The sequence below is a fragment of the Papaver somniferum genome, chromosome 9 (genome assembly GCF_003573695.1).
Source record: "Papaver somniferum cultivar HN1 chromosome 9, ASM357369v1, whole genome shotgun sequence".
Classification (NCBI taxonomy): Eukaryota; Viridiplantae; Streptophyta; class Magnoliopsida; order Ranunculales; family Papaveraceae; genus Papaver; species Papaver somniferum.
The window spans coordinates 3,178,685-3,190,542 of record NC_039366.1 but is presented as its reverse complement, the minus strand read 5'-3'; the positions used below and the strand labels follow the sequence as shown (position 1 = coordinate 3,190,542).

The 11,858-nt window shown below is 36.9% G+C and overlaps 1 protein-coding gene across 1 annotated transcript; it reads left to right on the top strand.

The window, feature by feature from the left end:
- The first annotated feature begins 3,983 nt into the window (after positions 1–3,983).
- Positions 3,984–8,028, top strand: LOC113308693 (cytadherence high molecular weight protein 2-like). The gene is made up of 8 exons (XM_026557158.1): positions 3,984–4,098; positions 4,337–4,396; positions 4,495–4,544; positions 4,788–5,478; positions 5,574–5,729; positions 5,859–6,041; positions 6,284–7,579; positions 7,687–8,028. The coding sequence occupies exons 2-8, from the start codon at positions 4,337–4,339 to the stop codon at positions 7,831–7,833; spliced, it is 2,583 nt and encodes an 860-aa protein (XP_026412943.1). The 5' UTR covers positions 3,984–4,098; the 3' UTR covers positions 7,834–8,028.
- Positions 8,029–11,858: the final 3,830 nt, after the last annotated feature.

Below are 11,858 nucleotides of genomic sequence, written 5' to 3'. Positions count from 1 at the left end.
GACAATTGTCGAAGATCCATCCGCTGTCAAGATACAAGGTTTACTAGGACTTGCACTATAAGTGGAGAAAAGATTTGACTCGGTAGACATGTGGTCAGTTTCTCCACTATCGATAATCCAAGAACCTTTAGACTTATCACATGCAGTGTTTAGTGCCCTACCATAGTTCTCTGTGTTACCTGATTGAGCCATAGAAGTAGACCCATCAGCGTTTTCCTTGGATGATAGCAGTCGTGCATACTCTTTGATCATTTGTTCCAGATGGTCTTGAGATGAATGAGAAGAACCACTCGGTGCTGATGTAGATTGAAATTTCATCTAATCAGTAGTGTTATATGCCCTTGAACCAGTGTTGCGACCTCCTATTCTTCCTCTACTACTGCCACTAGTTGCCACCTCTTTTATTGTTGTTCTGCCATTGTAAACGACCATTGATCTTGTAAAAAGTCTCCCTGGTATGTCTACGCTTGTGACAATAATCACAGTACCATGAGTCTTTCTCATCAGATTGTCGGTCGTTTTCGCGCGTGGATGTTGGTGCTTGAGTTGATGGAGTAATCACATTCAAAGAAGAACTTTCCTGTGGCACTGGAGGTATCATAACAGTTCGGCGAAGTTCTTCCGACCTAACAGTTCCATACACTGCTCGTAGGGTCGGCAATGGATCGTTTCCCAACAGACCCTAATTGGATCAAAATCTGAGTCAAGCCCAGCAAGGAACTCAATAATTCTCCATTTTTCAATTCTTTTCTGCAACTTTCCAGTATCATCTGCACACACCATGTCTAAGGTCTGTCGAAAATCAAGTTCTTGCCATATAGTTTGAAGTGCATTGAAGTAGACAGATACAGGTCTGTTTTTCTGGCGAGTCTCGATAATTCGACGATTCAATTCATAAATATGTGTCGCATCACCGCTCACAACATAAATCTGTGTGACTGCCTCCCATACTTCTTTTGCTGTGGTTAAACGCATATAGATGCTCTTGAAGTCGGGAGTCATTGAGTCTATCAAAAAACTCATTATCATGGCGTCCTCTTGAGTACAGGTATCATATGAAGGGTCCTATTTTTTTGGACAAGCTTTACTTCCGGTCAGGTACCCAAGCTTTCCTTTACCCGTAATGTAAAGTTTCACGCAGTGAGATCAAACAAGGTAATTTGTATCATCAAGTTTGCAAGATATTATATTTCTGCTCATATTATCAGTGTGAGAAACATCTAGAGATGAAAAACTCATAGACTTAGAAGGAACACTGTTCTCAGATGTTGTAGACATCAAATCTACTTTTAACTCAATAGATAAAGATAAATTTCAGAGAAAACAACTTACAAACAGCCACAGGTTCTTCAAGAACAATAGTTTGCAGTCCTTTTTGAAACAACTTCAAGATCTTTAACCACAGATCGAAGCAACAATAGATCAAGTAGTTTTCAGCTTCTTTGAAACAACTTTCGGATCTAACTTCAAGATCTTTAATCACATATCGAAGCAACAGTAGATCAAGCTAAAGAAGGAACTAAGATGGGTTTTCTCTTCTTTCTCTCTTGAGATCTGATACCATGTGGAAAAAGAGAAAGAGATAGTGAAAAGGGTTATTTTCACCCATAGGAGAGGCTCCTATTTTATACAATTAGGTATCCTTACACATCTATGGTTAGGAGGAAAATATCTCTAACACCAACACTAACTCTGCAGTAATTCAACACTATAACACTAACTGTACAGTGATATTCATGACCATCCCAACACAATTACCATAGCAACCAACCGTAGGGGCCATTTACGGTTAGTATTGAAGAACATCCAACCGTAACTGCTTAAAATTGGGAAAACCCAATCACAACCCAGTTACGGTTGGATTTTTTTCCTGCGAGACGAATCGTAAATAAGTTACGGTTCGTTTGTTGATGGCTGGTATTCAAACGTAATTGTTTACGGTTGATAACATTTAAGTCAAATCCAACCGTAATCAAACTCAAAAACTTAAATTATTGCTCAGAATTTTTACGGTTGGTAATGTTAAAATCGAAACCAACCATAAATATTTTTACGGTTACAAAATGAACTGTAACTAGATATTCTGAATAGTTTTTTAGGATTTACGGTTGGTAGTTCTTCAATTACCAACTGCAACACCTTCAGAAATCATACTTATGGTTGGTTAATTAAGAATAACCAACCGTAACTCCATCTGCGATCAATGTTTTTTCTTTGTTTTTTTTTAAGCTTCAAATACATTTAATTATGATTATCAAAGAATTTTGATTTTTTTATGATTAGGCTTGAATAGATAGGAGGGTAATTTAGTCCATTTTAAAATTGAATCATAATTTAGACCTTTAACATGCCACTAGGACATTCCCTAACCAATTTGGTAGATATTATTAGTTACGGACTCTCATAAAGCGGTGCTCGTGCTTCAGGCAGAACCGGGTACGGTCTCAAGTTGAGTGGTGCTTCCCAGCCTAGGTGAAAGGCCCAGATTATAGGGGCTAAAATAAAAAGTGAAAACTACAGGGAGACCCATTCTCCCTGATGTTTCTACTGTGAAACCCACGCTCCCAAAACTACAGGCGCGCACCAAAATTCTGGAAGAAAATTATTCTCAAACCCAAAATATATAAAATTCTGTTTCTGTCTTTTTTTTTCTCTTCTTCTTCTTCGTCTTTTTTTCTTCTTCTTCTTCTCCACTATACCTAGATCTCAGAAAAAGGGAGAGATTCGATTGATTTCGAGAACAAATTCATGCCTAAATTCGATTGATCTCAACAACAGCACCAAATCGTCTTCTTCTTCGAATTAACGACGAACCCTCTTACTACCGATTCTCTTCATTACAATTTCAATTCACTACTGTTATTAATGGTAGCAGCAAAAATCCCTAAATGGGTTTGTAGAACACGGTTTGGTCATCATAGATTTATGATCAAAACTTGTTTTCAATGAAGATTTTGAAATGAATTTCAGATTTTTATGAAACTCTCAGCCGTGAATTGAGTTGGAGTAAGCAATACTGGATGAGTTGTGAAGAAGGTTTAATTGCAGATGATGTTGTAAATACATGAAAGAAGATGATGGTGTAAATACATGATTTTGACCAAGAGCCCCCGAATAACTGAAAGATAATGGTTTGCGTGGGAGTTAATGAAACATGAAAGAAGATGATGATGTGGTTATGACTGCATAACATGTCATTCAGTCGAGAAACTGTCTGCATAACATGTTATGCATTCGTGAAATGGATGCATAATCTGTTATGCATCTACAAAATTTGTTGCATAACTTGTCATGCAGTCCAGAAAACCTGCATAACCTGTTATGCGTCCGAAAATATGGCTACATAATGCATTATGCATCGAGAAAATAGATGCATAACCTGATATGCATCCGTAAATATGGATGCATACTGCATTATGCATCAATTTTTTATATGTACGGCTAAAATCAACCAAAAAAATGGTAATATAACTTGTTATAGATGCATAATTTTGTTATCCAAATGCATAATTTGTTACGCAGTGGAGAAAATGGTTGCATAATTCGTTATGCTTCTGCAGAATGTGTTATGCATCGTTTTTGGTGACTGCATAATGGTTAAGTATCAAGTTTTCAAAAAATTTCTCTAAAATGAGGATCACCTCCGATTTTTCGTTAAAAACAAAAATTTGATATTCTTGTTTGTACTCGTTGCGTAGCTCTTTTAAAAAGATTTCCAATGATATAAAATTTGTAAAATTCTAAGGCGCGGATTTTCAGATATGTTATGTCCAAGTTGCGCTGTCAATTATACCCCTGAAAAATTAGGCTGGGTAACGAGTTATGCCTGAAAAGATAATATGCATAACCAGTTATGTATTGATTTATATTATAATTTCATATAATTATGAGTGTCACGGTACATAAAATTAATTGTGGGTGAGAATGAAAATATTATTTTTTTTTGGGTCTCCTCCTAAGTTCCTAGTAAAGAAACAGAGAGATTTAGAGTGAAGGTTTAACTCCCTTTGAATAACCTAAACAATTCCCAATTAAAACCCTAAATTGAATCAACACAACCAGATTATTGACTCGGATATTATCCCTAAACTTCTAAAGGTTTGTAATATCATCTCCATTTTCAATCAATTTCATTTCATTTCATTTTGTTCTAATAAATTTCACTCCCCCTTTTGCAGTCTTATTTGTGTATGAACTTGAAATTGCAGCATAGTCTGAAAATTACATTACCAATCACTTTTTACCCTTGTTATTTTCACAAATTAGTAGTTAGGGTTTATGAAAATTTGAGAAAAGAGAATTGATTTTTGTATGATTCTTGTTGTTGTTGTTACAGATGGCTCGTGGTAAGTCTACTGGAGGAAAGGAATCAAGGAAGAAGCAACTTGCAACTAAGGTTGGTTGGTTGGTTCAATTTATAGTGTTTTTCTTTTAATTCTCTTGTAATGCTTTGAAAATTAGTTAGAAATGATGATTAAATCTTCTTCAATGTAGGCTGCACCAATCACTGGAGGAGTGAAGAAGCCTCTGGGCACTGCTGCAAGGTATGTTCGCATTTCTTAATTGTTTTTGGTGATGCATTTCTAGATGATTTTCTTGTTTCGGGGTTGTCTTTTATTAGGGTATGAATGTGAAATGTTTTAGAGCTTTATTTTTCGTTTTCTATGACTTTTGGTAAACCTATATCGTACTTGTTTTGAGGGACTCTCCTGAGACTGTCGGATTATAGGGAAAGCATGAAAATTCGTTAGGCGAGACTGAATACACTGCTTACCTTTCTACTACAGGATGTGTGAAAGCAAGCAGCCAGCTGCAAAGATAAATTCCCATTCGAAAATCAATTTTATAAAACACATGGAAAGCCAATTGAAGGGTACTCCATATCTAAAAGTGTTCGAAGATAGTTGCTTTGGGCATCTTATACACCTGCCAGAGATCAACTTGTATGCAAATGTCATCTACAATGTACTATTGAAGAGAAAGTATCCATCTAAGAAGGACAAGGAGGAGAAGGATGCTATGTCCTTTAATATTGGCAATCGGGAGATATGTTTTAACGAACGAGAGTTTGCAATGATGTCGGGATTGAAGTTTCAGGGGAGTGAAAAGATAGACTACAATCCTGAACAAATACGTCTCATGAAAGTTCATTTTCCTGGTCAGCGTAGTGTTAAGTTGGAAGATCTGATAAAGAAATTCAATCAACTGAAGAACAGCAAAGACAAAGTAAAGCTAGGCTTGCTTTATATCGCTGAAGCTGTAATTATGGGCCGTAGGTCAAAGTGGCCTGTGGATAAAGGTCTTTTCTTCTTAGTTGACAACATCGAGGAGTTTAACCGCTATCCTTGGGGAAAGCTCTCTTACAAAGAGACAATACAATCTCTCATCTGTCTGTCAGAGAAGAAAAATGTTTCTAAATCCAGACACATACTCGGCAAAGTGACCCACCATCTGCATGGATTCCCTCATGTTTTTCAGGTATGGATAATAACTCCAGTCAGTGAGTTTCAAATTACCCATTTGTAGGAGGACGATTATGATACTCAATTTGTTTTTTTCTTTGATTTCGATAGGCTTGGATTTTCCATAGTATACCAGTATTACAACAGGCATACACTGAAAAAAATGAAGATTGCCCTCAGGGCATTCACCCTGGTATCTTGCATTTGAAAAAGGCTAACAGAGCACCATGGCATAAAACAAGCCGCATAGAATTGAGCAATGTAAAGGTGAGGAATTATCTTTTCTCCCCTTGGCATATGTTACTTTGTTGAATGCATACCTTAATCCATCCAAGTAATCTGAGAGCTAGGCTCTTTACTCTTTTTTTTTTGTTGTTGTTGTTTTCTCTGATTAAGGTTTTGTCACCGTTACACCCTACATTGGATGAACTAAAAGAAGGCTACATGGCTGGATTTCTAAGTGATGAGGAGGTTTCAGGAGCTAAAGGGCCTCAAAATGAGTCAGGCATCCAAGCGCTAAATGGCGAAGATAATGCTACTGAACAATGGGAAGATGATTACAGCCCAACAAATTCCTTGGTAAGTTCACATCGCAAGTAACCTCTTTGTCATTACACATATATATCTTAATCCAGAATTATCAAAGTTATCGTTACATTTAAATTAGGTTCGATTGATTCCATAACTAAACCAAAATCTTTGAACACACTAAGTCCGAACGGATTCTAATATGAGAAGGTTGACCTGGAATATCATCGTCTCCATTTTCAATAAATTTCGGTCTTTTTTTCTTTTAAAATTTCTCTTTGTTTGTGTTGAAGGTCGATAAGCAAAGTGGCATGACTATCAAAGAAGTTATAACTTTATCAGGTGGCGAGGATCAAGATGCTGAGTCTCTAGAGAACTTGAAGTTGAAACTTGGAAGCGAAATTGAAATACTCAACGAAGCAAAGTCTGCAGTGGAAAGTGATGTCGAATTACTCAACAAAAAGAGGAAGGAATTGGAGACTGACCGTGATAAGCTCTTAGCAGAGAAGGCTATACTTAACGAGGAGAAATTGAAACTCGGAAGAGATATTGAGTCACTCAACAAGGAGAAGACTAAACTGGGAACTGATACTGACTTACTCAATAAGGAGAAGGCAAAATTGCAAAGTGATTTTGATATTCTCAACCAAGAGAAGACTACAGTGGAAAGTGATCTCAGGTTATGCTGCGAACAGCAGAAGAAATTACAATGTGATTTTGAGATTCTCTACAAAGAGAAGACTAAGTTGGTAAGTGATACTGAGTTACTCAACAAAGAGAAGACTACAGTGGAAAGTGATATCGAATTACTCAACAAAAAGAAAACAACACTAGGAAATGATATTGAGTTACTTAGTTTGGAGAAGTCTGAATTGGAAACTGGTTATGAATTTCTCAAAGATGAGAAGAATAAGCTAGCAACTGATTTGGAATTCACCAACAAAGAGAAGGATAGGTTGCGAAATGACCTTGAACTTCTCAATGAGGAGAAGGACAAGTTGCAATCTGATGTTGAATTTCTCAATGAAGAGAAGGCTAAATTGGGAGCTCAGGCTGAGTTACTTAGCAAGGAGAAGACAAAATTGCAGAGTGATTTTGAATGTCTCAACAAAGAAAAGTATACGGTACAAGGTGATATTTGTTCGCTCAACGAAAAGAAGTCTATGGTGCAAAATGATATTTGTTCGCTCAATGGAAAGAAGATTAAAGTACAGGATGATATTTGTTCACTTAGTGAAAAGAAGGATACAGTACATGGTGATATTCGTTCGCTTAATGAAAAGAAGACTATTTTGGAAAGTGAAATTGAATCGCTTAACAATGAGAAGACTAACTTGGGAAATGAGACTGATTTGCTTGGCAAGGAGAAGATAAAATTGCAAACTGATATTGAATTTCACAATAGAGAGAAGGCTGAATTCATTCGTTCTATGACGGCTGATCTTAATAAGTCCTTTTATGAACGTGAAAAAGCATTGGCTGAGAATGAAAAAATGTGTGTAGAGCTTAAACAGATGAACCGCACATTGGTTGCCAAGGAACGGTGTTACACTGAAGAGCTTCAGGAAGTTCGCCAAGTACTTATCAAGGTACACTATCTAAATTGTTATTATTTCCAAAGGTTTTTTCTTTCTTGAAATTTAGGTTAATGGGAACATAAAATTTTGATCGATATGAATGTATGCTATTAATGCAGAAAATAGAGTCAGAAAAGTCAACCAAAAGTAGGGTGATTGGAGTAAAGAGAATGAGAGGAGATCAAGTGCTATGGAATTTTAAGGAGAAGAAGAGAGCCACACTGAAGGATGTGATTAGGTTTCAATTGAACCGTACAGATAAGTAAAAGAGACCAACTTCTACATGAGCCTTGTGCGAGAACGTGGTAATATCTAGTTTTTGGGTTTTCTTTGGGTAAACTAGTGGGAGGATGCTAACATAATATCTAATTGTAAATAAGTGCGAAAGAATTAGGTGACGAGAAAATGATAATAATGTATGTAGATGTTAATGGTTGATATGAAGCTGAATTTCAAACTTGTAAATGTTTTGAATTTGAAATGTAAAACTGCTGCGGAATTAGTATTTTTGAGAAAATGCTTCATCTTGTTCTGTGTTGGGGATATGCTTAGTCAATTTTTAGTTGTTACCTCTAGCAAATTGTATATCTATATTTCTTGTGTTTTGTTATTTCCCAAAAATCATTCTCTTGCAGAACATTTTTGGTTGAGACAAGATTTAAGGTATATGACATCATGAAAGTGATCAGAATTCGTGAAATGGGTTGCGAGTCTTGTGACCTGAAGGTATAATTTTCATCTGTTTGTTTGTAGGTATTTTCTGAGTTCTATTTTCTAGCTTCTGTTTCCTTTTTTTCCAATATGTTGAAAATGATAATAGGAACTGAAATTTTGTTACTCTGATATTGTAGCTTTCATGTGTCCGTCCCTATGGGTGCGATTGCGGTGGTTTAGGCCCTTTAAGGTGTGAACAAAACATATTCTAGTAATACCTGTATTAGCCTCTGATACAATACTTAAGTCGGATTTATTTCTTCTTTTCCTTTTTGGTAGTGTTGTTTGTTCCCTGTCTTGCTTTTATTGTTACTGACGATCTTTATTCAGGAAAAAGGGGGAGAACCTATGTTATATAGTCCTACACCTGATTAATGTTTTGGATTTGCTGTTCCATTACAATGTGTAATGGGCATGTAGACAAGCAATCTTCACACTTATGAGTTTAGTAACTGCTTTAGTTAATGATAGCAGGTGATGGTTATGGTGGTAGGTTTGCTTGTTAGGCTTGCCTTAATTTCTCCAGAAAAGTAGCTGCATATGCTGCTAAGTATTTCTTTCAGCAGCTGGTTGGGTTGATTCGAGGAAAGGAGTGGTAAGTATGTTCTTCTCTGAACTTATACAAGGCCTTTTTACTTCAGTGAGGTCTGACTGAATCAAATCCACATGGATCTTCACAAAGATGCTAACTCTGAACTTGAGATGGAGCCTGGCGAAGGAAATCAGCTTCTGCTTCTGAATGTGATATTACCTGATCAAACTAGATCCTGTGGTTAGTTGAGAAATAAATTAAAGCACGCTTTGTTTTTATATTGTATTCAATGCCACAGAATTGCAGGGAATTAGAGAAAGTTCAAATTCGCTGAGTTAAGTTGGGGAGGAGAGTTAAATTTTGAAACCGTTTGGTTATGCATTAGAAAGTCTATTCTAGCTCATCTTCACTCTGTCCTACTTTGCAGCTTTTTGGAGGAAATGCTCGAAGACCAAGCTTGGCCACTCAAATTACCTTGGGGGTGATGGGAAACATCAGGTAATATCTCCGTATCTCGCTCTCCCTTGCTGCTAACTTCTCAGTTGACTCCTAGAGAATTGGTATTAAAAACGGATTTTCAGCAACAATTATCATGTATATTTGTTGGCTACTGGAAATGATTGACGGAGAGGATAATAACTGAAAGGCTTAAAGAACTGATGGGTTTTGAACCATATTCTGCAGGTGTTAATGCACTTGCTGAGAACAACCAAAATAAGTCGGGCAACCTTACTGTAGGCACCCATGGGCAGGATCTGATCCTGGCAGTGCATACTACCTGGCTGTATTATTAGCAAGTTGAACAGTAAAACTCTGGACAGCAGAGCAAGTAAAATTCAGGGTAAGATTCATGGTTTAACTTATTGGAAGAACCTATTTTTGTTGCATCGTTGGAACTGGAGCTCTACTACAAATTAAAATTAAGTGCTGGAAAGTCGAGTATATCTGACTTAATTACATTATTAATTGAAGCTTAAAATATAAGCCGGTATGCGCATCTTTTGCATTATGTTTTAAAGCCGTTACTTAGCGATTCGGAACTTGTCGGCATTTAAATCCTGTGGTCACTTGAACAGGTTTAGTAATGTGGTCGTTGTGTAAATTGAACTGTAATTTTTGAAACAAATTAATGAAATGGAAGTGAAATCCAGATTTCTTTTTAACCCTTCCTTTCGCAACTGATTCACATGGATTCAGAATTTCTCTTGTTTACTATTCGTACTTAAGATAAAATTTAGATTTTAATTGCGGGTTGGTCGCACTATAATGCTGGTGGTTCACAGCGTACCTCTCATGGTCAATGTAAAAGTTTTCAGCACCAGTGAAGCATCATGGTGCAAAACAATAGTCATTGCTAAATAATTATAAAAAATAACATTTGAGTTCACTCATATATGCCCAGTAAATCAAATACTTTGATGTACACACACTAATCTGACATCCAAAAAAAAGCAAATAACTTGAATCTGACTTAGAAAAATGAAAAATGCAAATGACTTGACATCGAACTTTGACCAAGCGACACCAAACCATATTCAAATCAGAAATTCTAAGTTGGTGGAAAACTGAATCCCGCTGTTTGTTCCCTTCTCTCGTAGAGGCAGGAATGCGACACCATTAATACGGCCATGTCAATTCGGGGTTGGGAGAGAATTTTGTGAGGGTCAGGAATATCCATGGCTAATGGGTTAAATGAATCTAAATAAATTATTGTCTATTTTTGATTTTTTTATTATTTTACTTCATGGCAAAAACATTTTTAATCATATATGGCCAGGTGGGCGGTGTTTTCCAACTGTTTTACGAAGTTTATTGTCCCTATTTTTGATGGGTCTTCACAAGTATCCCTAACAGACTTTATAAATATCCCTGGTGGCATAATTGAAATTAAAAAGTAAAAACATAAATACCGTGGTTCCTCTTTTAACCTTCCATTATTGTTTCTTCTTTAATCGTTTTCTTCACAATTTATCTCTCCTCCCACTGCCATCTGCAACACCGCCACCATTACCATCTCCGTCGCCATCACACTAACACCACCAGTACTATCTCCATAACCACCTCCTTAATCTCCATCTACATCTCCATCTTTCCAGATCTAAAATCACTTCCTCCTCTTCTTATAACCGCCACCACCATCACCGTCACTTTTCTTGGGTTTTTTCGCCGCCGTTATGAAATATATGAGAGAAAGATTTTCGATTGAGAGAGATATAAAGTAAATATGATTATGGCGATGGTGTCTCTGGTGGCGACGACGATTTTAGGTTTCAGAGATTTCTCAAAATTGATTTTGTGTTGATTTCAGTTGGGAAGAACACAGAAGATGGTAGATCTAAGATGAGTCATGATGGAGATGTCATTGTTGTGTGTCGATTCAACTTGATTTCATGACCTTGTGTTGAAGTTGAGAATGAAGCAGAATTGAGGATTTGGTGAAATTAGGATTTGATTCTGTGAGTTAGAAGAAATTGAAGCTAGGGTTTGAACTCATGGAGGTTCAGATGGTTCGAATTGGTGTTGAAGCTTCAAAGCAGATAATGGTGGTTGTTGCTATGGATTATTAATGATGGTTGATGCTGGATCTGAAACTGCAGCTGGTGAAATGGTAGCATTTTTCCATCAGCATGGATAAACATCCATTGTTAATCCAACTAAAATAGATAAACTTATACTGTTGATCCAACTGCAATGGATAAACTTCTACTGTTGATCCAACTGAAATGTATCACTTTTAGTTTTATGCCATTTACTGTTGATCCATCATCATGGATAAACATCCATTGTTTATCCAACTGAAATGGATAAACATCCATTGTTGACCCAATTGAAATCGATCAACTACTGTTGTTGATACAAAATTATCTGAACCGATGGTGGCGTCGGCGGTGGCGACAGACTAGTGGTGGTGGAGGACTGTTGGTAGTGTAATGGTGGTGGTGAAGGAGTGGTGGTGGCGGTTGGTAGGTGGTGGTTGTTGAACGGTGGTGGTGGAATGGTAGTTGAATGTTGTTGGTGGTGGTGCTAGTGATGGTGGTGAAGTGG

Bases quoted from the DNA above. Each gene is read 5' to 3' on its own strand.
- LOC113308693 (XM_026557158.1), top strand. From the start codon at position 4,337: ATGGCTCGTGGTAAGTCTACTGGAGGAAAGGAATCAAGGAAGAAGCAA. The intron at 4,397-4,494 runs GTTGGTTGGTTG...TCTTCAATGTAG, and splicing joins AGAAGCAACTTGCAACTAAG to GCTGCACCAATCACTGGAGG. The intron at 6,042-6,283 runs GTAAGTTCACAT...TTTGTGTTGAAG, and splicing joins ACAGCCCAACAAATTCCTTG to GTCGATAAGCAAAGTGGCAT.